Genomic DNA, 27,466 nt, shown 5'->3' on the forward strand with positions numbered 1-27,466 from the left:
GCCCTGACTGGGAATCAAACCAGGACCTCTCAGTTTATGGGAAGATGCTCAATCCACTGAGCCACACTGGCCAGGTAATAACCTATTTCTTTAAAGAAAATAAATGCCCTTTTCCCCTATACCAGAAGTATATGCTATCACATCACATATCACACAATTATAAAGCATATGCATAACTAAAATGATGTTTATATGTCTTTTAAAAATGTTTCAATGTTCTCTCACTAGATAGAAATAAACTATTTTTCTCAAAGAAGGAAATGAAGACATTCCAATGCAAAGAAGGCACTCAAGTTCTATCAGTGGAAACTTCCCTTGTCACATACTTTTAAACTCTAAAAGCATTAACAACACCTATAAAACCTCCTCCATGACACCGAGCCTTAAACCTGAGGCACTAAAACACAGACACAAAATACATCTTGTATGCCTCCAGTTACACAGCGTATTCTCTGGGCATCTCTAAGTACTAGATCTAAACGAAGGCTAATACTGTGCCTGAAATACATTTTGAACAGGCAAGGAGTGTAAATAAATACATTACTGTTATAATGCGGAAAAATACTTATAAGATGTTAAACAAAAAAAGTATAATATAAAATTGAATACACAGCATGAGTACAACCGAAGTTAAACCCACATAATCACACACACCATTTACAGAAAGAGACTAGAAGGAAATATTCAAATATCAGTAGTGGTTGTGTTTAAGAAGGTTGAGACTAGGGGTGACTTTGTTGCTGCTTTCTTTCACTTTTCCAAATCTTTAATGAGCACATGCTATTCTTTTTTAATGAAGTGAACAACAAACAGTTATTTGCCACTTACTGAATGAATAGCTGCCAGCTAACCCAACTACCCTAACATTCTATCAAGATAGAAATTATCTTGGTTTGAGTCTGGCAAGATTCAAATGTGTCATCAGAAGTAAGCACAGCAGGATGATGTGGGTGGGTACAGAAGATTATTGGACCAGAGGAATCCAAGGCTGTGGGTTAAATCTTGGTTCTGTGTGAGCTCAGGCCAAGACTGGTTTCCTCATCCTGTCAAATGAGAGGCTGGGCTAGAACAGTGGTCCTAATCCTTAGTAGGTCACTGACTGCTCTAAGTCAGGAACCCTTCTCCAGGAAAAAAACACCACCACACATATGCTCACAGAGCTTTTAAAATATTCCAGGAAGTTTATGCATTCTCTAGAGGTTCAGGGAGCAGGTTAAGAACACTGATGGGTTAATATGTTATCTTCTGCAGCTCTGTCTCCACTGCCACAGGGAGGTGTAATGTAGTCCTATCTTCATTTCCCGTATCTTTGCTGAGGCCCTGGCCTAGCTTCTGCCAAAATATGCCAAGGTCATCAGTATTCTGCCCTAACCAAAAGCCACCTTTCAAAAGTGTGGCTAAACTACTCAGCTCCAATCTTCTTTGCAGATAACAAGGAGCTCTGGCACCATACTAAAATATTTCAGTCTAAACAGAACACTAGGCTGCTGAAAGTGAAGCTCGGCAGAGGGCAACCAAGATACCTAGAGAACAAAAAAGGAAATTCCTTTTCCAGAGGCATTCCTGCTGAGCCCTGACACTCCAATTAGAAAGGTGTTTTCAGAACATGGTTACCCTGGCCTCAGAATTCTCCCATGCTAACAGGTAAGTACAGGGGGGGATTTCTAAGGAACACACAAAAAGCAATATTTGATCAGCTACAACTTATCTGCCAATTAATGAGAATTTTTAAGCAACCTACTGCACATAACTACCTTGCTCCATTGCTTATTTCTATCATCATTTACCCATTCAAAACCAAGAAAATATTTCCCCCAACCCCAGGATTCAAACAGGATGGACAGTTGTCAATTTGAAATACTCATATTAAAAACAAAACAAAGCTCCATTTCAAATGTCATACACTAGTAAAACTGCTACAAAACAGTACTTTTAACAGGTTGGAGGTGGGGATATGGCTTCATTCTGTTGTGTCTCAGTCACATCTGGGAGTTTTGCTTACCTACTTGTTTCTGAAATAAGCAACATCAAAACAGACATGAGTCAGGAATGTGATGTTTCCAGGTGCTCCCCAGATCAGCTCTTCTGGTATTACTAAGCTTCCTCTCCCTGACTCTCCCACCCACCAGCAGGCCTGTTCTCTTAGGCCTGATTAGGGGTAGGTAATCGATCATATGTACCCAGAGAAAGTCTCCAGTCTTCAAGGTGACTCTAGAAGAGGGTACAGAGCCTATCTGCCTGGTGTATTGCCTCCATCTGGGGGCACAGTTCTGACCCATACCAGATTCCAAAACTAATCCTTTTGGCCTCAGAGAAGTAGTCTAAAGCTAAGGTGATCAGTTTAAGTCAAGTTTAAATCTGAGTTCTCTGATGGCTTTTTGTGGATGCTGATAACCACAATTCTTCCTCCTGAAACACCATACTACAATGCCCTGTAACTTTAAGGGGCAGGGTGGTGGGGCTTAAAATGAATTAATTTGTTTCTGTTTTTAAAGATAACTCCACACAATGTTATCAACAGGCTGATGGTAGAATTCCTCTCACCACCCCACAGGCAACTCCAAAGCAAGTTGCTTTATAGAACTTTCCCAACTATGCAAGAACTTGGGAGTTAACTAGCAATGAGCCTGAAAATTTGGTTACGTATATAGGTACAAAGCTGGTTCATCAAATCCCTATTTTGACCATCAACCCAATGCATCTCAACTAAGGCATCATCCACCTCCTTCTTAATGTTTATCAAACACTTGAACAGGTAATGTCCAGCCATTCCTTGGAGATGGTTCCCTTTTTCAGACACTGGGTTGACGAACTGCTCAGAAGCCTCTTGGTCCTGCGCTCCATTGCCAGAGCCTTCACAACTTTCCAAAACTTCCATCTCTCCCTTTTCCTCACTTCTTTCATCCTCCATGGGTTCTGGGATTTTTCCCTGGGAAAGCGAATCCTGGATTGGGCTATGGCCCTCGACGGTGGCTGACTCGCCTTCCTGTAGAGCAGGCCCACACAGGATACTCTCTGGGGGGCCCTGGTCCAAATCTTGGATACTTCCAGACTCTTTGGGGGTGAACTTTTTCTCTTCCAAGGCTTGGATGACATCCTCAGGAGCTAGAGGAACTTCTCTCAATTGTCTCACTCGTTCTCTTTTTTTTCTCCTTAAATGAATCCAGGAGTTTTCTATGGCTGTTAGGAAAAGGCTAACTTCCTCCTTTCCACAGGGAACTCGTTTATGCTGGACCTATTTGAAGAAAAAACAGAATTTTATAGGAAATCACTTTTCTACTCTCAAAATTCCTTTAAAAAAAAAAAAAAAGGAAAAGAAAACAGCTCAGCAGTAAGAGCATCAGTCCTCAGACCAAAGGGTCAAGGCTTTAATTCTTGGTCAAGGGCACATACCTGGGTTGCAGGAACAATCCTGGCCCCGGTCAGGGTCATGTGGGAAGCAACCAACTGATGTGTCTTTCTCATATAATTTCTGTTTATCTCTTTCTCTCTCTGTCCCTCCCCTCCCTTCCACTTTATCTAAAAATCAATGAAAAATATCCTCTGGTGAGGATTAAAAAAAGAGAAAAGAAAAAAAGAGATTATAAGTATGTCTTCAATGTGCTTAAACAAGTACCTTCAGATCAGTGAGAATTTTTTCAATGCATGTAGTCACAACTACTATGCCTTCTTCTGTCTCAGAGCCCAAAGGTGATGCTTTGAGGGATAATTCTTTCATCACAGACTCCAACACTACAAATGTAATGGGCTTCCTTGGCTTCTCTAATTTTCTTCGCTTACTTGGTGGAGACTGAAAGAAAAAGAAGGCATGAGAGAAGATGGGAAAGTTATCCAAGTAATTTAATATATTATAATGTCAACTTTTCTAGGGAAATTTCCATGACTTCTGCTATCAACCACAGAGCACTCAAAACACAAAGGCCTTTCTTTGCATGTTTATTACTGTTGTTTTTATTAATGCTCACCCAAGGCTATGTTTCTATTGATTTTTAGAGAGGAAGGGAGACAGAGAGAAACAACAATGTGAGAGAGAAATATCAATTGGTAGCTCTCCTCATGTGACCCAACCAGGGATAGAACCCATAATCTGGGTATACGTGGGGATCAAACCCACAACCCTTTGGTGTACAGGATGACACTCTAACCAACTGAGCCACCTGGCCAGGGCTACATGTTTATTTTTAATACTTAACCCTGGAAAACAGGTTTATCACCTCCCCATTTTACAGAAGGGAACACTAAGATACAGAGAGGCTATATAAACCAGCTCAAGGTCACATGGTAGTACCTGCAGAGTTAGGATGCGGACCCCAAACCCAGATTCCTTCTGCCATACCATGCTTCTGGGGTTCTGGCTATCAGTATGTAACAACAACTTCAATAACTAAATACCTTTAACTTTCCTGCTGTGCTCCAAGTGGGCCTGTGTAATTACTTCTTTCATGGCAATTCAAAGACTCCGAAGGCAGTGTACCTTTCTGTAAAGAACTGTAGGGCTTAACATCACCAACTTGAAGTTTGAGTTTATACTTGCTGAGGCTTGTAAGAAAGAAGCTGGTGAGCCACAGCTTGTGAGATCACATGCTAAAGATGACCAGGGTACTTGGATCACATGGGCAAGACAGAAGGACTGTTGAATCTTGCCTAATGTTAGAGCCAATCCAGTGACTAGCTAAGCACTGCCTCTTAGTTGGGGAGAGGGGACACCAATACCGATGAGCACAGTGGATTTGAAAGGTGGCTCCACATAATTCAAGACTGGCATCTTTCTTTTTTTTTTTTTATCCTCACCCGAGATATTTTTCCATTTTTTGTACAGATAGAGTGGGAGGGAGAGAGAGGAAGAGAGAGAGAGAGAAACATCGATGCGAAAGGGACACATCGAGTGGCTGCCACCCGCACGACCATCCAGGGCCGGGGACAAACTGCAACCGAGGTACATGCCCTTAGCGGCAACCGAACCCGGGTCCCTCTGGACCGCGGGCAGACGCTCTAACCGCTGAGCCAAACCGGCCAGGGCAAGACTGGCATCTTTCTAATTTCAAGCTAAGAAAGTAAATTATCCTCTACCCACTAGAGGGACTCAAGTTCCATTTTAGAAACCAAAGGACAATGCTGTATTTAAAATTTACTTCTTTAAAGTAAAAACTTACTAAAATGTTTTTTAAATGACTCAGCTAAGACTGAATGTATTATGAACACTTTATTTTAAGAGACAGACTCATACTTGTTGACAAAATTTATCAAAGCTTTAGAAAAATTAAGATAATCTAAGGTCATGGTCAAAATGAACAGGTGAGGATTATAAGGAGCAAGGCTCAAAAAGAGAAACACTAGTTTAGCTATGGAGATCTTTTCCTACAAAAAGGAGTCTCTGATAATTGTGCTTCTCTGATAATTGTGCTGCTGTTAATTCCAATTCTACCTCGAAACAGTGACAGAGCACATGCAATACACACACAGAAAGGTCTAATCACTGGGTGAGGCCTTATAAGAACTAACCAGCAACTCCATACCCCAACATATACAACAAAATAGCCAGTTTATTCTATGCTAGAAAACTTTTAGACCATATTTCTATGTAACAATCTGTATTTTCTCTTCATAGCAGATATTAACTAATAAAAAAATAAAAATTAAAGAGCACTAGGAAACAAGCTTGGAAGAAAATGGACAAAAAACAAAGGGTGTGCTTATGATAAAAACCTGCTATTAAGAAATGAACAGTGGCCCTGGCCGGTTTGGCTCAGCGGTTAGAGTGTCGGCCTGCGGTCCTGAGAGACCCGGGTTCGGTTCCCGCTAAGGGCACGTACCTCGGTTGCAGTTTGTCCCCGGCCCTGGTTGATTGTGCGGGTGGCAGCCACTCGATGTGTTCCTTTCACATCGATGTTTCTCTCTCTGTCTCTCTGTTCCTCTCTCTCCCTCCCACTCTACCTGAACAAAAAATGGAAAAATGTCCTCGGGTGAGGATAAAAAAAAAAAATGAAATGAATAGTGGACTTTACTGCCCTGTCTGAACTTGTTTAATTAATGTTTCACACAAGGTGCGATAAATTCATATTGGCATTAAGACAACAGTATTGTTATTACGCAAATCACCCAGCATAAAATAATAATTTCTAGTCTACTGAGAGCCTAACACTTTGCACTAAGAAGCTTAAGATACAATTATTAAATTGGGGAGGAAGAAAGATGGTGGTGGGTAGAAGGATGGGGCACAAAAATGATTCCCTAACAAAATAAACCAACAAGCAAAATTGAAAGAAAGACTCACACATACAGAGGGAACAGACTGATAGTTGGCAAAGTGAAGGGGGTTTGGAGACTGGGTGAAAAAGAGGAAGGGATTAAGTACAAACAGGCAGTTAAATCCCCAGGCACAGGGATTTAAAATATAGCAGAGGGCCCTGGCTGGTTTTGCTCAGAGGTTAGAGTGACAGTGCAGACCAGAGTTGCAGATTTGATTCTGGTCAAGGGCACATACTTTGGTTATGGTTCGATCCCCGGCCCTGGTTGGGGTCATGCAGGAGGCAACCAACTGATGTGTTTCTCTCACATCAATGTTTCTTTCTCTCTCCCCCTCTCACTCTATTTGAAGATAAATGGAAAAATATCCTCGGGTGAAGATTAAAAAAACCAACAATGACCAACCCAGTCCCCACATAAATAGCTCTAAATGCCATTTCCCACTAAAATAAACTAGAGGACCTTGGAGAAATGGCTGATTCACAGTCTGGGACAGAAAAAGGACAGAACAACCTGTCACACTAGAAAGCAAGGAAGCTACCAGACTATAATGGTCATACTAAGAAAACTCAGGAGTCAACTTGAGCAAACTCCCATGGCCAAAGAAGGACAACCTATACACCCATAAAGATAGTCAGTGTAATGGAATTTAAAAATACTGAAAGTGTAAATCCATGAATTCATAGTACTCTAAAAACAAAAACTAAACCACCCTCTTTGGTCACTTTTGGAGATGCTAGTGAACCACCAACTCATCATTCTTTTTTTTTTTTTTTTTTCTCACTTTTTTTTTTTTTTTCCTCACCCGAGGACATTTTTCCATTTTTTGTTCAGATGGAGAGGGAGGGAGAGAGAGGAACAGAGAGAGAGAGAGAGAGAGAGACATCGATGTGAAGGGACACATCGAGTGGCTGCCACCCGCACGACCAACCAGGGCCGGGGACAAACTGCAACCGAGGTACGTGCCCTTAGCGGGAACCGAACCCGGGTCTCTCCGGACCGCAGGCCGACGCTCTAACCGCTGAGCCAAACCGGCCAGGGCCAACTCATCATTCTTAAAATTGAAAAATAAAGCAAATTAATCAAGCATTTATTCTGCCTTTACCAGATGGACTGTCTGTAGGATAACAAAAATAATTGATAAGGGTATGCTTCTCTTTAGATTATCCATGACTATTCACATTACAAAAAGACACAAGCAAACATTATGTGCCTTCTGATGGAAGCATATACCACAAACCACCTAAAAAGTAGTCCTGCCCTTCCACTCCCTCAAATCAAACCTATATTTGATCAAGTGTCTAGATTTAACTACCAATTTACAGGAAAGACAGGGTTTGAAGAACATATTAACACCCTGGAAATACACTCAGAAAAATCCAGAGGTAAAAACTCCATAGGACGAATATCCCAGTTTCTTCAACAAAGGAGGGAGTGAAATATGGGGGGAAGGAGAGAAGGAGGGAAAGAGCGAGAAAGGGGGGGGGGCATTATAGAGTAAAAGCAATTTAAGGCTCTATCAACCAACTGTGTAAAACTTAAGGTTCTAGCCCTGGCCAGTTTGGCTCAGCGGTTAGAGCGTCGGCCTGCGGTCCGGAGAGACCCGGGTTCGGTTCCCGCTAAGGGCACGTACTTCGGTTGCAGTGTGTCCCCGGCCCTGGTTGGTCGTGTGGGTGGCAGCCACTCGATGTGTCCCTTCACATCGATGTTTCTCTCTCTCTCTCCCTTCCTCTCTCTCCCTCCCACTCTATCTGTACAAAAAAAAACAAAAAACTTAAGATTCTAGTTTGACAAACTTTACAAAATCTGATCAACTATAAAGCTGACATGAGGAATTACTGTTAATTATTTTAGGTGTGACTATGGTATTGTTTTTTAGTCATTACCTTTAGAGATTAATATAAAAATAGTTATAATTGAAATAACTCGGCTTCTGAGTATCAGGGCAGAAAGAAAAGAGAACATGGGAGCACAGATGAAACAAGAATGGGCATGAACTACCAATGGGGAAGTGAGTGATATAGGTAAATGGGAGTTCATTAAAATCCTCGATCTCTTTATACATTTGAAATTTTCCATAATCAAAAGTTTTCTTTAAAAGTTTCTTGAATATGAGCCCTGGCTGGTGTGGCTCAGTTGGTTGTGTGTCATCCCTTGCATCAAAAGGTTGCTGGTTTGATTCCTCATCAGGGCACGTGCCCGGGTTTTGGGCTCAATCCCCCTACTTCCTTTCTCTCTTATATATATTATAAAAAAAAAAAAAAACATTAATAAAAACGTATTTTTAACATTTTTCTTTTCTTTTTTTTTTACCCTCATCCGAGGACATTTTTAGATATTTTGTTCCGATACAGTGGGAGGGAGAGAGAGAAACATCGACATGAAAGGGACACATCGAGTGGTTGCCACCCACACGACCCAACCAGGGCTGGGGACAAGCTGCAACTGAGGTACATGCCCTTAGCCAGAACCGAACCCGGGTCTCTCCAGACCACAGGGCGCCGCTCTAACCGCTGAGCCAAACCGTCCAGGGCTATTTTTTATTTTTTTCTCTCTCTTTTTTTTAACCTCACCCGAGGACATTTTTCCATTTTTTGTTCAGATAGAGTGGGAGGGAGGGAGAGAGAGAGAGAGAGAGAGAGAGAGAGAGAGAGAAACATCAAAGTGAAAGGGACACATCGAGTGGCTGCCACCCACACGACCCGACCAGGGCCGGAGACAAACTGCAACCGAGGTACATGCCCTTAGCAGGAACCGAACCCGGGTCTCTCAGGACCGCAGGTCGACGCTCTAACTGCTGAGCCAAACCGGCCAGGGCAAAAAAAACATTTCTTGAATATAAAAAAATCAAATGATAAAGCTGCTAGACAATAATACAGGGGAAAATATTGCTTAACCTGAAGTAAAGAAAGATTTTTAAAAATAAGATGCAAAGCCCTGGTCAGATTGGTTCAGCCGTTAGAGTGTTGGCCTGTGAACTGAAGGGTCTCAGGTTCCACGCCAGTCAAGGGTATGTACCTGGGTTGCAGGTTTGATCCCCAGCTGGCACGTGTGGGAGGCAATCAATCGATGTGTCTCTCACATTGATGTTTCTCTCTCTTTCTCCCTCCTTCCCTTTCCCTCCCTCAATGGAAAAATATCCTCAGGTGAGGATTATAAATAAATAAATAAACAAACAAACATCTGCTGTTAACCAACGTCACCTCAATAAATTTAATTAAAAATAATAATAATAAAAGACACAAAAGCACTAACAACCATAAAAGAAAAGACTGGTATATTGGGTTAAATTAAAACTATGATTTCTTTTTTTTTATCCTCATGGACATTTTTCCATATTTTTGTTCAGATAGAGTGGGAGGGTGAGAGAGAGAGAAACATCGACGTGAAAGGGACACACTGAGTGGCTGCCACCCATACAACCCAACCTGGGCCGGGGACAAACTGCAACAGAGGTACATGCCCCTAGCAGGAACCGAACCCGGGTCTCTCTGGACCGCAGGCTGATGCTCTAACCGCTGAGCCAAACCGGCCAGGGCTGATTTTTTTAAAATAAAAAAGTACTGGCGTCGGTTTCCGTAGTGCAGTGGTTACCACATTCGCCTCACACAAAAAGTACTGGCAAACTAACACCTGGGAGAAAATATTGGCAACATACAGGGTGGGGCAAAAAAAGTAGGTTTACAGTTGTTGATATGGAAATTAATACAATAATTAATAAATAATGACATACGATTAAACTTATGCATACTTTTGTCCCTACCGTGTATACAACTAAAAGGAGGCTCAGATCCAGAAATATTGAAAATGCTTATAATTATTTTATTTTTATTATTACTATTATTTTAACCCTCACCTGAGAATATTTTTACACTTATCTTCAGACAGAGTGGGAGGGAGAGAGAGAGAAACATCGATGTGAGACAGAGACATCAACTGGGGCTGGGGACTAACTGCAACTTGGCCAGAATCGACCCCGGAACTCTTTAGTCCACAGGCCGACGCTCTAACCACTGAACCAAACCGGCTGGGGCCAATTTTTCTGTTTAAAAAAAAAGGAAAAAAAAACGTTTCCCCTTTTATTGATTTTAGAGAGAGAAGAAGTGAGAGGAAGAGAAAGATAGAAACATCGATGAAAGAGAACATTGACTGGCCGTCTCCTGCATGTCCCCCCATGGGGATTGGGTCCACAACCTGGGCATGTGTCCTGACCAGGAATCAAACTGTGACCTCTTGGTGCATGGGTCGAGGCTCAACCACTTAGTCCAGTTGGACTAATTCAATTTTTTTAATGTAGTAATAAAATAGGCAAGAAATGCAGACATTTGGTACAAAGAGAATAACCAAATAGTGAATATCTCAAATGATGTTAAACTCCATTAGTTATCAGGGAAATGCAAATTAAAAACACAATGATTTAACCGTTAGAATATCAAGTGCTAATGAGAATGTGGAGCACCTGCCAATTGCGTTATAACCAACACTGCTGATTGTAAACAACCCCTTTAAGATATACTATAGCTCAACTTACTCATTCCCCATACCCCATGACCCAGCAGTTCCACTCCTAGGTTTATACTAAACTGAAATGTACAACCACTTACAAGAATGTTCACATCCTGGCCGGTTTGGCTCAGCGGTTGGAGCGTCGGCCTGCAGTCCGGAGAGACCCGGGTTCCGTTCCCGCTAAGGGCATGTACCTCGGTTGCAGTATGTCCCCGGCCCTGGATGGTCGTGCGGGTGGCAGCCACTCGATGTGTCCCTTTCACGTTGATGTTTTTCTCTCTCTCTCTCCCTCTCTCTCCCACTCTATCTGAACAAAAAATGGAAAAAAATATCCTCGGGTGATGAAAAAAAAAAAAGAATAGTCACAAAAACATTATTCAAAACACCTGCACACTGGAAACAACTCACGTGTCTCTAAGTAGTAGAATGGATAAATTGTTGCATATTCATATGATACAGTAATACTCTCCTTCCCACCAATGTGGACAATGCCACATACATAATTTGCATAAAAGAAACCAGATACTAAAGACAAACAGGAGGGAGAAGTTAGTGATTAGGAGTGAGCATGAGAGAAATCTGGGTTACTGGTAAATAAATCATTAAGTTTAAATCTGTAATAGATATGCTTTTATAAAAGCACATACCTTGCCCTGGCCGGTTTGGCTCAGCAGTTACAGTGTCAGCCCACAGACCAAAGAGTAACGGGTTCAGTTCCCGCTAAGGGCACGTACCTTGGTTGCAGTTTGTCCCTGGCCCTGGTTGGGGTTGTGTGGGTGGCAACCACTCGATGTGTCTCTCACACATTGATGTTTCTCTCTCTTCCTCCCTCTCCCCCTCCTGCTCTATCTGAAGATAAATGCAAAAATGTCCTCGGGTGAGGATAAAACAAATAAATAAATAAAACAAATAAAAGCACACACCTTTTAATTTTTCAAAAGATTTACAAAATTATATCTGAATAGAAACAAAATCAAGGCAATTATAACTGTCTAAAAAAAAAAATACCTTTCTAAAGTTGAGCAAGGAAGAAGTAAAGGTAAAAGCATATTTTTATCTAGAGCACTGCTACCCAGAACAACTTTCTGTGATGACAGAAATGTTCTCTATCTGTGCTGGCCAATATTATGGTGGCTTCCATGTAGCTATTGGAACACCTGAAATGTGGCTAGTTAGACTGAGTTGCGAAACTGTATTTTTAATTTAATTTTAATTTTAAAAAGTCAATGCACTCATGGACAGCATATTGGACAGCACAGATCAAGAGATGGAAGCAACCACCATAGGAAACGGGATCCACTAAAATATGTTCTCTCTGGGCGGTGGGATGAATGGTATAAAAAGTTGTGATGGGGCTAACTTGTTTTTATCATAAATCCGTTTGTACTATTTGATGTGTAGCTTTATGTATGTAGTTAATTTAAAAAAGAAACTACTCTATTTTAAGTATGTAAAGCACATACTCAAAATTGTTAATAATGGTTATCTATGCACTGTGGTACGATTTATGGTAATTTTTCATCCTTAAAAAAATTATCCATATTTTCTAAAATGTTTACCATAAGGAAACATTAAAAAAAGAACAAAAATGCAGGCCTGGTCAGGTAGCTCAGTTGGTTAGAGGGTGGTCCCAATAGACCAAGGTTGGGAATTCAATTTCCAGTCAGGGCACAATAGAAGAATCAACCAATGAATGCATAAATAAGTGGAACAACAAATCTCTCTCTCTCTCAAATCAATACACTTTTAAAAATTAAGAACAAAAAAAGCTAAAACAAAATAGTGCCTCGAGTTTAATTACCTTTTCTCTAATAAAGGAAGGAAAGCAGAAAAAAAGAGCATGTAGTTTAGACATATATCTGTTCAGTAAATATTAAATGCCAACTACCACATACTGCTAAAACAATTGTAGAATAAATGAATGAATGTATGATTCCTGCTCTCAGGAAACTTCTAAATTAATGGATAAATTAAGAGGTTTGTGGTATACACATAAATTACGCAAGGTTGATTGGGGAGGGGGGTACATGCCCCTAGCAAGGAACCGAACCCGGGACTCTCTGGTCTGCAGGCCAACGCTCCAACCGCTGAGCCAAACTGGCCCAGGGTACAAGGTTGATTTTTAAGTAAACACTTAAATCAAGTAATATGTTCACATTCAAGGAAAGGCCATCTCCTTAAAGGTATTCTATTTTGGATAATATTCCAAATTAGCTATGTGGGCTTTGACAAAATCCCAAACTCCAAAAGAAGGTTCCTTTAGGAATTAAAAATAATTAGAAATCAAAACCAAAATAAAATGTTTTGATAAACAGCAATACAATAAATGTAAAACCTACTGACCGGGGGGAGGCTCTGGGGAGACTGATGCCACTGAACCTGCACATCTCAACTTGTAACTCAATAAAAAATGACAATCCAAAAAAAACAGACATACTAATCTAGCATTGTACTTAATTGTGTGAGTTGCATTTGAGGAAGAGAAAGGTAAAACTAAATGAAAAAACACAGTAATTCTATAAAAAATAGAATTAACCTTTTTTATGATTTATAAAATTAACCTTACTGTCATACTTTGTAAAAATAACTATGCAACCAAATGATATTATACAGTGTATCTTCTTAGATTGTCAATTTGACTCAATATTAAAATTATTTAGTCTGGGCGGTTTTCCCAGTGGCTAGAGCACCAGCCTGCAGCATGAAGAGTCACAACTTTGATTCCTGGTCAAGGGCACTAAGGCAGCCAAACACTGTCTCTCTCTCACACTGATGCCCCGCCCCCTTTCCCTTCCACTCTACCTAAGAATCAGTAGAAGATCCCGGCCGGTGTGGCTCAGTGGTTGAGCATCGAACCGTACACCAAGAGGTCACTGGTTCGAGTCCTAGGCAGGGTACGTGCCCAGGTTGTGGACCCAATTCCCAGTGGGGGGCATGCAGGAGGCAGACAATCGATATTCTCTCTCATCGATGTTTCTATCTCTCTCTCTAAAAATCAATAAAGAAAAAGAAAAAGAAAATCAGTGGAAGAATATACTCAGGTGAAGATTGACAACAACAAAATGAACTTTCAAAAAATTAAAATAGCCCTGGCCGGTTTGGCTCAGCCGTAAGAGCGTCGGCCTGCGGTCCAGAGAGACCCAGGTTCGGTTCCTGCTAAGGGTGTGTACCTCGGTTGCGGTTTGTCCCCGGCCGTGGTTGGTCGTGCGGGTGGCAGCCACTCGATGTGTCCCTTTCACATCGATGTTTCTCTCTCTCTTCCTCTCTCTCCCTCCCGCTCTATCTGAACAAAAAATGGAAAAATGTCCTTGAGTGAGGATAAAAATAAAAATTTTAAATAAAAACATATTATGAAATGGAATACAAAATTCAAATGGATTTTAAAGAGAAAAGGACTTCATGAGAATAGAATACTTCCTGGGAATTTAGTTGTTGTTTTTTTTTCCTTTATTAATTTTAGATAAAGAGGAAGGGCGAGGGGGAGAGAGAGAAACATCAATGAAAGAGAACACCGACTGGCTGCCTCCTGCATGCCCCCCCTTTGGGGATCGGGCCCACAACCTGAGCATGTGCCCTGACTGGGAATCGAACCAGCAACCTTTTGGTGCACGGGTCGATGCTCAACCACTGAGCTACACCAGCCGGGCTCCTGGGAACTTCTTTATGGTCACCTTGATGCTCAGGTGTTTGACACTACTGTTTTCTGCTATAGCTGGTACTTCAGTGGAAAAGTCTGAGAATCACTGTACCACGTCATTTGTTCCTTTATTTTCTTCATTTAAGGATTATTATTTGAGGACCAGACTCTATGCTAGATTGGTGCCACATACAAGATACAATGATGGGAATATGGACAATGTACTGTAGTGAAGACAGAAGAAGGATCCCAATATCAGCTTAGGAAGAGTCAGGACAAACTTCACAGAAGGTAGATCTCAACTACCTTGACGGATGAGGAGCCTGATGGTCAGAGACGAATCTACTGGCAATATTTAGTTACCTAGTGATTATTTGGATACTTTCTTATGTCAAAAAAAAGGGGGGGGGATCTCAGAGAGCATTAGCTCAATATTACCAGAGTATCAAATAGGGGTGTGTGAGAAGAAATGGTGGGAAATGATAATACAATATATTTTACTGAGCATTTACTATATAGTAAGCACTGTATTAAGTACATTTCATCCTCAAAACCCTATGTAATTATTAGCTCCTATTTTACAAACCAGGAAATGGAAGTTTAGAGAAGTTAAGTAACCTGCTCAAACATAAAAGCTAGGTAGAGGCCAGCTCACAAAAAGAAAAAGTTTTCTTTTCTGTTTTATCCTCACCCAAGGACATTTTTCCATTTTTTGTTCAGATAGAGTGGGAGGGAGAGAGAGGAAGAGAGAGAGCGCGAGAAACAAACATCAATATGAAAGGGACTCATCGACTGGCTGCCACCCGCACGACCAACCAGGGCTGGAGACAAACTGCAACCGAGGTACGTGCTCTTAGCGGGAACCGAACCTGGGTCTCTCTGGACCGCAGGCCGACGCTCTAACGGCTGAGCCAAACCGGCCAGGGCCAAAAAGTGTTTTCTATACATTATGCAATAGTTTTGGTGTTATCCACCATGCTAGAGTTAAATTACCAATACAAAGTATGTCACAAAGAATTTATGGAGAATACAAATGACTGAAAAAGAAAAGTACAAGTCCAGAGATTTCTATGGGCTGAGGGTTAAGAAGGCTGTATGCAGAAAGTGGAATTGAGCCCAGCCGGTGTGGCTCAGTGGTTGAGCATCAACCCATGCACCAAGAGGTAACGGGTTCGATTCCCTGTCAGGCACACATGCCCAGGTTGTGAGCCTGATCCCCAGAGTGGGGCATGCAGGAGGCGGCCAACCGATGTTCTCTCTCATCAATGTTTTTATCTCTCTCTCCCTCTCCCTTTCTCTCTCTCTAAAATCAACAAAGAAAAAAATGGAATTGAGCTGGGCTGTAGTAGAGGGAAGGACCAGACAGAGAATAGACTGTGAGCTATGACTTTGGCATAATGAGAAGTCTGAGGAGGCCAATATGGCAGATGACAGTACAGTTAGAAAAACAGGAGTGATTAGGAAAGAAGAGAAAATTAAGGACAGATCTGAGAGGTCCTAGGAGCCAAACGAGCTGTACTTCCCACTGGCAGGAGGTAGCCCCTCTGCAGTTTTGAGCAGAATGGTGAGCTAAGGATGAGCCCAAGTGACTCTCACAAGAGAAGAGAGGTTGCTGGGGATGGTCTACAAACAAGATGATGCGGGCCTCCATGAGCAGGTTATTACATGGCCGGACTGGAACAAAAGGCATGGAAGGCAGACTAGCAGAGTGACTAAGAGTATATAGGCTGTGAAATCAGACTAATCTGGGTTCCAACCTGACTTTTTAGAGCCTCCAGGTTACTAGTAAGTGGGAATAATACCATCTAATTTACTTGATTGTTGTCAGGTTTAGATAAAATGACAATGTGTGTGAAGTGAACTATTCAAACAGCAGACTATATCCAGTGCTTCAAATCTCCTAAACCTATTAACATCCGGTATGCAATGATGCACCTCAGTGCAAGCCCTACATCACTCCTTTCCACATTCAGAAAACACTGAGCACCAACTACAAGGCAGACAATAACAATTCCTCCTCCATGAAGTCATCTCTGACGAGCCCAGCCTGAACCATCGCCTTTTCTGAACTCTCAATCATTCTGGTTCCTACCATTCATTTTAGCAATTACTCTTACTCATACACAATTCTGAATCAACTCTTCATGGTTTTCTCTCCCATAAAACTTATTCGTCATAAGGGACAGAAAATGGTATGATATACCATGCTTAATAAGGATTGTAAATAAAAAGAGGGTCCTTGGTTTTACCTCAGAGCTCAGCTCCCTAATCATCACATCTATTTTATAACGTATCGCTTGATATAGTACTGGTTTTCAAACCATTTCTTTTTTGTTTTTTCTCCTCACCCAAGGACATTTTTGCATTTATCTTCAGATAGAGCAGGAGGGAGAGAGGGGGGAAGAGAGAGAGAGAAACATCGATGCGAGAGGGACACATCGACTGGTTGCCACCCACATGACCCTAACCGGTGCTGGGGACAAACTGCAACCAAAGTACGTGCCCTTAGCGGGAACCGAACCCGGGTCTCTCTGGTTCATGGGCCGACGCTCTAACCACTGAGAAAAACTGGCCAGGGCTCAAACCATTTCTCAACAGCAATCTTTAAACAAATAAAATCAAAACATAATATTGCTAAAAGCAGATCAGCTCTGGTTAAAATGAGAGTGAGGTCTGAAATACCAACCTGATGTCTTCCTTACTCTATCTAGAACTAGTTTTGAAAACCTATGGATTTGTAAGCAGAGCACTGTCAGGAGACCCCAAACTCTGACACAAACATGGCTACCTAATTTATTTGATCTCTTTCCTCCATCTGCTCTCCAAAAGGCCATCTAGTTATACTCCCTAGACAGGAAAGTTCCAGGAAATGTCTTGAATGCAGAGGAAGAATTTTTTAAAGCCAGAGTTCCTGGGCAATGCTCACACCAAGAGTGTACAACTTGCTAGAGCCACATTTTTCCTTTTCCTTTTAATAAGCCTCGAACTTCTGAAAGCAAAGCTAAAATAACGCCTGGAGCAATTAGAAGAGAAGCTGGAACAAAGAGGCATTCTAAGTGGCTTGTTAAAATTCTGTAAAGAGCAGTCCTTACAAGATGCTTCCTTATATTCATTATCAGTCAAATCTGATTGTACAAAAATTCTATCAACATTAGGACTCATCTTTTTGTTGCTAAAGTAAATCCAGACAAGAGCAATGGGCCCAGTGTAGGCACTGCATCAGCAGCGAATTCGAATTTTTCAGCATTCAGTACCAACAGAAAGGAGTCAGTTAGGTCTGAGATAAGTGAAAACAGAAGTTGCCATAGTAACTTGCACATTTACCCTAAAAAGGCCGGACTGGGGATGGGGCAGGAAAGTAGGTCAATATTTCTGCCTAATTAGCTCTAGTTCTTGGCTTTCTCTCCTCATCTAAAGCAGCATCCTCCTGCCTCCCCACCCCCAATAAGAGAAAAAGGGGGGAAATCAGGGATAGTCACTCCTTCAAAAAGCAAGGGGTAAGGAGAGGTCCAGGCAGAAGGAAGGAGAACCAAGAGGACAGCCTACTAAAAACCTCATGAGTGCCCTGGGACTACCCCTGGGAAAGCAGCTACTGATCAAGGACACCAGTGGTAAGAAACTGTTGCTGGGTTACCACAAATCAGAAATTGCCATTTTCTCTGTAGCAGATTAAGTGCACCTAATGGAACACTTGGGAATGCATTATTAACAGCTTTCGTTTGGGATAGTGCTGGGGAGGGATGCGTACTCTACCATGGAAGAAACCTAAGGCCCTTAGCAAGAGGCATTCTTTGATGGTTGAAACTATGAACAGGGTTCAAGGATGGTTTGAAAGGCAGGGAGGGAAGCTTAGAAGGTTCCTTTTCAAAATAAGCTGATTTTGATAACACAGAAACGTAGTGCCCTTTGATACTTTGGTCTGAAATAGCTACTAATCCAAGAAGGTGAGGGCAACTGGTCACTGAGATGGTGTGAAGAGTGCCATTGCTCGTTATCAGCTCTTCCATCCCGCAGTGCCAATAAAGGTGGGAAGCAAGTGAAATAGAAAGCATTTGCAAACAGGCGCAGTTCCACTTTCCTGCAGCTACTAGTGTCTGCACAGGAATAACCCAAGGCATTACTAATGATTCAACAATTTGGTGTGAAAGCCCTGGCATTCTGAAAGTTGAAAGATAAAGGAGGGAGGTCCAAAATGCAGAAATATCTTTGTAACCAGTGACTATTTCAAACTCTAACCTCTAGATACCCTGATACAGTCATTGCACAGCGGTGAGTCTATGCTTCCATGGGACAGGCCATTCAAGCTTGACTGGGAAACTAATTTCAACCCAGAAGCACACCTAGTTGCAGAATATTAGAAAGGACAGGCCCAGTTTCAAATTTGAGCTCATGTATTCAGAAACATCTGCAAGTTGTCCCCTTGTAAGGACTTCTGCACATGTTTCCACTCCAATGCCTTATGAGAGGAGAGAAAGAGGCTCATAGACACAGCAACATTTAAGATGACTTTAGAGACCACGAGCAGCCAAGGCCTTTGGAGAGGAGCTCTGAGAACGATCCTATTGCATGGGCAAGGGATTAGAAATATGCAGGACCAGGTACTAGGCTTCCATCAATACTATGGGTAGGAGAAGCACAGGGAGAGCAAAATGTACACAAACTCAAGGCAAGATGCTATTGGCAACAATAAGCTAACAATTCTGAAGAGAGAAATGTGAGAACAAACAGATGCTATCTGTGATGACTTCTCTGCACAGCCCAGAAAATGTATTCAGTCTCGCCAATTTGTAAGTATTTTTCTTTAACATAAAACGTTCTATTACAGAAAAAAAATTCAAGCTCAAGCATACACAAAGTAGAGAGAATAGGATAATGAGCTATCACGGAGCTTCAACAATGATCAATATTCTAGTACTAACCTTAAAGTCAAGATAGGGATCACTCTGTGAAGGGTTCTACGTGTTACACAACAAAAGCCTGCAACCCCAAACGGCAAATTTCCATATTCAACCAGGAACCTCAGTGGAGAGCTACTCTAGGAAAGCAGGTGAGTAAAGGAAAACAGATTTCCACTTTCTTTCTTGAGAAACGTCCAGCAGAATAATTATACCTCAAGTTGTTTCTACGAGTTATGTTATCTGAATTTTTAATTCCTTAAAGGTGCATATCCAATTCATTTATGTTTACTGAGCAAGAATCACCGCCTTGCACCAAACCACAAGAAAGGCTCCACAGTCACCACAGCTAGCCTTCCAGGACTGTCATATCTACAACCACTTTCCGTTCTGACGCAAGCATATGGAGCAAAGTTCAGGGAAACCGGACAGTACAGATTTAGTTCATTTATGATCTACTAAAACCCACCACGCACTGGCATTTGAAGAAGCGAAAGCAAGGTCTCTACTTACTGGTACTGTTACATCATCATAAAAACTCCAAGCTAAGGCCCATCTCATTGTCCGACCTTGACAGAATTCAGTGTGGGTGACTTTAGGAACCTGAAACCAACAAACACAGCAGCTCATTAAACTGAAGTCTTCTGGATACTGTCTCATGTAAAATTGTGTGTTGGTCTTTCTTCTTATCAGTTAACAAACATTAATATCCAAAAACAATTGCGCATAGTGGCCTAATAAGCAATGAATAAATTATCTCTCAACAAAATTGTGGGGATTTTTTTTCCTTCCCATAAAACATCAGAAAAAATTTATACTTCTGGCTTGAGATCCAAACACTCAAAACACAGCTCTTCAAATAAGCACTGGTAAAATGATTCGAATGGATTTTTGTTTTCTTTTTGTAAGAAAAAAAAAGCCAACAAATGGCCAGACGCACCTATCCAGTCTTTCTTTTGTCTATCAGATTTTAAGAAAGAAAATGAAACTACTTTATAGCAGTTATAACTTTAACAAACAAAGAAAAAAAAGTATGGTAGGGAACATAGGAAAAGTAGAATGTCAGAGAGAAACCAGAAATCAGAAATTTGGCTTCTACCATTGACCCCACATCTGATCTCCTTCTTTGAAAAGTCATCCTGCTCAGGCTTAATCATGCCAAAACACCATAAACTGGTAGGGGTGATAGGATGGGGGGGAGGGTATTTATTCACCGCCTGCTTTTCCAAACAGAAGCAAGGAGTTGAACCCTATGGATCGCCATACAGGGAAACAAACTGCACTGAGGATCATTCTGGTTCAAGCTGTTCTTTGATAACTAGACGAGTAACCCAGAACAAGTCTCTTAATGTATATAGCCTTGAGTTTCCCAAATTATAAAGGAGTCAGGTGTGGTAGGCAGACACCAGGTTTTCTTATTTCTGGTTTCTGACATTCTACTCATCCTGTTTCTTACCTTTTCTTTGTTATAAGTAATTGTCAAACAAGGCTTTATTTTAAAAAACTCATTTAGAGATTAAAAGTATAAAGGAAAGTTCTATACTCCAACTACCATCAAAATTAGACACACAAAAACAGTAACTGCAAAGGCTTACCCCTTGTATGCGAAGTTCTTCCTTCAGAGGAGCAAGGCTGCATTTCTTTCCCAGCATACAGCTGTACCACCTAGGGAAAAAATCAGAAAAGTGAAACACTGTTTATGTGGTTACATGATTTTTGTTTGTTTTTAAATCCTCACCTGAGAATATGTTTATTGATTTGAGAGACGGAGAAAGTATACCCTGACTGGGAATCAAACCTGCAACCTTGGTGTATAGGACAGCACTCCAACCAACTGAGCCACCCAGTCAGGGCTATGTGGTTACATTTCTTAATAAAGCATTATTCAAATGAACAAGATGAGAACAGTAGTAAAGAAATACTGAGTTAAGTTACAAGTGACAATACCAAGAATTGTATATAATGTATTTAGACAAAGAACAAATATAGTCAAGGAAAATAAGCACAAAGCAACCAGACATTGAACCTACAACCCAGGTATACGCCCTGACTGGGAATCGAATATCCAATTTTCTGGTGTATGGAACTATGGTCCAAACAACTGAACCACCTGGCCGGGGCAGTCCAACACTCTTTTAAAGAAATACAATGAGCCCTGGCCGGGTTTGCTCAGTGGTTAGAGAGTTGGCCCGCAGTCCAGAGAGACCCGGGTTTGGTTCCCGCTAAGGGCACGTACCTTGGTTGCAGTTTGTCCCCAGCCCTGGTTGGGTCATGCGGGTGGCAACCACTTGATGTGTCCCTTTCATGTAGATGTTTCTCTCTCTCTCCCTCCCATTCTATCTGAACAAAAAATGGAAAAATGTCCTCAGGTGAGGATAAAAAAAAAAAAAAAATACAATGAAACACAGCATCCCAAAACATAAGATTTCCAGTATCTAGCATCCAGTAAAAAATTACCAGACATTAAAAGAAGCAGTAAACTCTATAAGTAAACACTCCGCGCGGTGAAAAAAAAAAAAGAAGCAGTAAAATAACTCACAACCAGGATTAAAAAATCAACCATTAGAAACAGACCAAGACTTACTTCATTTAGCATAAAACCTTGAGGTCCACCCACGTTGTTGCCAATGGCAAGACTTCATTCTTTTTACGGCTGAATAATATTCCATTATACATCACATCTTTAGTTTGCGTATCAAAGGCATGCTCAATCTGCGTCCTTTGCTATCTCTAAAACTTGGCTAGCCCAGGGAGGGGCAGTCTCTCTCCACCAACTAATATTTGCAAGGTGTCAAAATATCATAATATAGCCCTGGCCAGTTTGGCTCAGCGGTTAGAGTGTCGGCCTGCGGTCCTGAGACCCGGGTTCGGTTTCCGCTAAGGGCGCGTACCTCGGTTGCAGTTTGTCCCCGGCCCTGGTCGGTTGTGCGGGTGGCAGCCACTCGATGTGTCCCTTTCACGTCGATGTTTCTCTCTCTCTCTCTCTGTTCCTCTCTCTCCCTCCCACTCTACCTGAACAAAAAAAAAAAAAAAAAAAAAAGGAAAAATGTCCTCGGGTGAGGATTAAAAAAATCATAATATATAGAATATTTACAAAGCCAGACATAATAACCTACATTCTATATGATTCCACTTATATGAAAATCTAGAAGAGGCAAAAACTATTTGATAGAATGATCAGTGGTCACTGGACGCTGGGATGGGTGGGGACAGACTTGAAAGAAGCACTAGGGAACTTTTTAGGGTGATAGAAATATTCTATATCTTGATAGTGGTGGTGGTTACACACACATTTGTCAAAACTCATCAAATTGTACGTTTAAAATTGGAAAATTTTACTGTATGCAAGTTATGCCTCAATAAAACACTTAAATATATAAATTTGTAAATGTGATATATATACCTTCAAACATACAGAAAGAATAGTTAATATAGTAATGTTTCACATATTTTTTTTACAACATTTAGTCACACTAGCAATAGTCAGTCTATATCCTGCGTTCTTCAAAACGTCACAATTACTCCTATGCCATTTGAAATTCATCTAATTATACATTATCTTTTTAAAGACTATAATTTTTTTTCTTTATTGATTTTTAGAGAGAGAAGAAGGGAGAGGGACAGTGAGAACAGAACATTAATAACAGAGAACACTGACTGGCCACCTCCTGCATGGCCTCTACGGGATTTGGCCCACAATCTGGGCATGTGTCTTGACTGGGAATTGAATTGATCACCTCTTGGTGCATGGGTGGACACTCAACCACTAAGCTACACTAGCCAGGCTGTATTATGAATCTTTAAAGATTTAATCTCATCAATATACTTAACTGTTTTCTGTGACAGTTATATTTCTTATAGAAAAAGCAGAGGTAACTGTGTGTATTAAAAATGCTGTGTTGTCCTGGCTGGTTTGGCTCAGCATTTAGAGCTTTGGCCCATGGACCAAAGGGTCTTGGGTTTGATTCCCAGTAGGGGCACGTACCTGGGCTGTAGATTCGATTTGTGGCCCCGGTTGGGGTCACACGGGAGGCAACCAACTGATGTCTCTATCTCATATCATGCCCCACCCCCAATTCTTTCTAAAACTCAATGGAAAAATATCCTCAGGTGAGGATTAACAAACAAACAAAAATTCTGTGTTAATTTCACTTCTAATAGATCCTAGATACTCTCAACAAGCATCCCGTGATAACTAATCAAAATGCAAGTAGAAAAGAATGAACAAAAGGAAGATCCAGTTACCCAAGAGACTTTGAATCTATTATACTGTTTTAATGATGAAAGTAGCACTCTACTCGTTGTAGCATTTAGCAATTCCTCTGAAAGAGGTTTCAAGAAAAAGTATTTTGAGGCCTAACTGGTTTGGCTCAGCGGTTAGAGCGTCGGCCTGCAGTCCAGAGAGGCCCGGGTTCCGTTCCCGCTAAGGGTATGTACCTTGGCTGCAGTTTGTCCCCAGCCCTGGTTGGGTCATGCGGGTGGCAACCACTCAATGTGTCCCTTTCACATCGATGTTTCTCTCTCTCTCTCTCTTCCTCTCTCTCCCTCCCACTCTATCTGAACAAAAAATGGAAAAAATGTCCTTGAATGAGGATTAAAAAAAAAAAAGTATTTTGAGCCCTGGCTTGTGTGGCTTAGATGGCTGAGCTGTGTTCTGTGCACCAAGGGGTCAAAGGTTCAATTAAGGTCAGGACACATGCCTAGATTTCAGGCTCCATCCCCAGCAGGGGATGCTTCTTGCTCTCTCCCCCTCTCCTCCTTCTCTCTCTAAAATCAATAAAAACATATTTTTTAAAAATTACTATCTTAAAAAATAAAGAAAGAAAAAGTATTTCAGAGCGTTGACCCATGCACCAAAGGGCTGCAGGTTCAATTCCCAGTCAAGGGCACATGCAGGAGGGAACCAATCGCTGTGTCCATCACTCTAACATCAATGTCTCTGTCTCTGTCTGTCTCTGTCTCTCTCTCCCTCCCTCCCGCCCTCTCTAAAAAATCACTGGGAAAAAATATTTTCGGGTGAGGATTAACAAAAAATAATAATAAAAGATTGTCTAACCAGAAGTCTAATTGCAGGCTGAGTGCAGAGTGCATGGGTGGTGAAAAGAACATTGTGCTAGAATCAGGGGAATGGGTCCCAAGTCTCTAATCTGTATGTACAACTAAGAGGCTGCATATACTTTACCTCCCAAGGGCCTTGCAGCTGCAAAATTCCTTAAGATAAAAACAAACAAACAAAAAACCCTAGCCCTGGACGGTTTGGCTCAGCGGTTAGAGCGTTGGCCTGCGGCCCAGAGTCCCGGGCTCGGGTCCTGCTAAGGGCGCGTACCTCGGTTGCAGTTTGTTCCCAGCCCTGGTTAGGGTCGTGTGGGTGGCAACCACTCGATGTGTTTCTCACGTTGATGTTTCTCTTTCTTCCTCCCTCTCTCCCTCCCGCTCTATCTGAAGATAAATGCAAAAAAACAAAACAAAATAAAACAAAAAAAACAGTAGTTGCTGCAGGTGAGGTGTCTTGAGTGCCATCACTGAGATCAGTCTAACAAACTAAACTTATTTCACTCCATAATGTTAAATATTCTGCTTAGTTTCTGCACTTCAGGAACAAAAAGAAAATAACCTAGAGGAATAATAAGCAGATGGGTCAAAATACTTGTTTTTAATTCCTTACTTTTCAGAGCTGCAAAATATTCAGTTCCCACAGCATTCTAAAAATTGAGAATTGCATCGTAGTATAAACACTGATAACAACTATAAAAATATGAGGGAGGCCCTGGCCAGTTTTGCTCAGTGGTTATAGTGTCAATACATGGACCAATGAGTCACAGGTTCAATTCCGGTCAAGAGCACGTACCTCGGATGCAGTTCTTCCCTGGCCTTGGTTAGGTTGTGCGGGGGAGCAAACGGTTGATGTGTCTCTCTCACATCTGTTTCGATGTCTCTCCCTCTCTCTCTTCCACTCTATCTGAAGATGAATGGAAAAATATCCTTGGGTGAGGATTTAAAAAAAAAATTTATATATGTGTATATAAAAGGGAGGACGTGAACAGGTAATATGTACAAATGAATATTGTCATGGCATAATGTAAAATTGTAAACAATATTTAAATAGTCAACTCTATAGAGACATGACAAAAAGTATTTCACTAGCAATTTATCCTTCCTAGCAAATGTATACCTTTCATTCAGAGTCAGGTACAGGCAGAGTTGGAACACACTGACCAATTTCTCTCCAATTATGTCCCTTCACCATATATATATATATATATATATTTTTTTTTTTTTTTCTTTATCCTCACCTAAGGACATTTTTGCATTTATCTTCAGATAGAGCGGGAGGAAGAGAGAGAGAGAGAAACATCGATGTGAGAGAGAGACACCAAGTGGTCGCCACCCACACTACCCCAACCGGGGCCAGGGACAAACGCATCCGAGGTATGTGCCCTTAGTGGGAACCGAACGTGGGACTCTCTGGTCCACAGGCCGACGCTCTAACCATAGAGCCAAACTAGCCAGGGCACAACATATTTTTGTAGGTCAAATGGGACTTTGGAAATAATAAAAATTTACTAATTAAAAGCTTCCTGAGCCCTGGCTGGTTTTGCTCAGTGGTTAGAGCGTTGGCCTGTGGTCTGGAGAGACCCGGGTTTGGTTCCTGCTGGGGGTATATACCTCAGCTGCAGTTTGTCCCCAGCCCTGGTTGGGTTGTATGGGTGGCAGCCACTCAATGTGTCCCTTTCACTTCGATGTTTCTCTCTCTCTCTCTCCCTCCCACTCTATCTGAACAAAAAATGGAAGAATGTCCTCGGGTGAGGATGAAAAAAAAAAAAAAAAAAAGCCTCCTGAAAATAACCTTCCCCATTTTCCTGGTTAGTGACAGTCCCCTCAAAAGATGACAGACACTGCCCAGCCAGTGTGGCTCAGTGGATTGAGCTTTATCCCACAGACTGAGAGGTCCTGGTTTGATTCCCAGTCAGGGCACATGCCCAGCTTGTGGGCTTGATCCCCAGGAGGGGGCATGCAGGAGGCAGCCAATCAATGTTTCTCTCTCATGTCTATGTTTCTATCTCTCTCTCCCTTCTTCTCTCTAACAACAATAAATATATATATATATATATTTACCATGTTTCCCTTTAAAAAAAAAAATGACACATACTGAAATGGCACATGGCCCTGGTTACCACTTTTCATGAGTTTCAGGCTCTGCTACCTTTCTTTAAGTTTATTTTACTTACTCAGACTCTTCTCGGTGCTCAGTATTATGTAAGACTCTTTTTTTCTACATGCCCTAAAGGATCTTTGAATAAATCCACAATTTATTGTTGTTTTTTTTTAATTTTTTTTTTTTTTTATCCTCACCCGAGGACATTTTTCCATTTTTTGTTCAGGTAGAGTGGGAGGGAGAGAGAGGAACAGAGAGAGAGAGAGAAACATCGATGTGAAAGGAACACATCGAGTGGCTGCCACCCGCACGACCAACCAGGGCCGGGGACAGACTGCAACCGAGGTACGCGCCCTTAGCGGGAACCGAACCCGGGTCTCTCAGGACCGCAGGCCGACGCTCTAACCGCTGAGCCAAACCGGCCAGGGCCACAATTTATTGTTTTTAAAAATATTTTTATTGGTTTATAGAAAGAGAGGAAGGGGGAGGGAGAGAGAGAAACATCAACTGGTCGCCTCCTGCATGCCGCCCCCCCACCGGGGACTGAGCTCGCAACCTGTGTATGTGTCCTGACTGGGAATCAAACCAGCAACCTCTTGGTCCATGGGTCAGTGCTCAACCACTGAGCCATACCAGCTGGGCTAAAGCAATAATTTATTAACCTTTGGCTTCAATGATGTGTAAATTTTCTAAGCCAGACCACCCAATAATCCAGTTGCTTTCCACAAATATTTAAATAAACTCACATTTAACAAATCAGGATATTTGATTTTGAAATTGGCCATTTACTAAAATAAGTAGCTTTAAACACCTATAAATTCTAATAAAGAAAAAAATGTCTTCCCTATGCAGTAATTCCACTTCTGGGAATACACTCAAAAAAACTGAAAGCAGGGTCTTAAGAGATACTTTCACACCCATGTTCATAGTAACATTATCTACAATAGCCAAAATGTGGAAGATATCCAAGTGTCCATCAACAGATAAATGGGATAAAAATAGTATATATATATATATATATATATA

At 41.5% G+C, this 27,466-nt stretch overlaps 1 protein-coding gene across 1 annotated transcript in view; it reads right to left on the reverse strand.

The window, feature by feature from the left end:
- Positions 1 to 266: 266 nt before the first annotated feature.
- Positions 267 to 27,466, reverse strand: part of METTL16 (methyltransferase like 16) — a 59,277-nt gene continuing 32,077 nt past the window's right edge. Inside the window, exons 7-10 of the mRNA XM_036269389.1 lie at positions 20,880 to 20,949; positions 19,798 to 19,887; positions 3,617 to 3,790; positions 267 to 3,235 (exon numbers count right to left, since the gene is read on the reverse strand). Of these exons, the coding sequence (XP_036125282.1) occupies positions 2,612 to 3,235; positions 3,617 to 3,790; positions 19,798 to 19,887; positions 20,880 to 20,949 (958 nt within the window). The 3' untranslated portion in view covers positions 267 to 2,611. The remainder of the gene's footprint in view (positions 3,236 to 3,616; positions 3,791 to 19,797; positions 19,888 to 20,879; positions 20,950 to 27,466) is intronic.

The sequence above is a fragment of the Molossus molossus genome, unplaced genomic scaffold (genome assembly GCF_014108415.1).
Source record: "Molossus molossus isolate mMolMol1 unplaced genomic scaffold, mMolMol1.p scaffold_m16_p_19, whole genome shotgun sequence".
Classification (NCBI taxonomy): domain Eukaryota; kingdom Metazoa; phylum Chordata; class Mammalia; order Chiroptera; family Molossidae; genus Molossus; species Molossus molossus.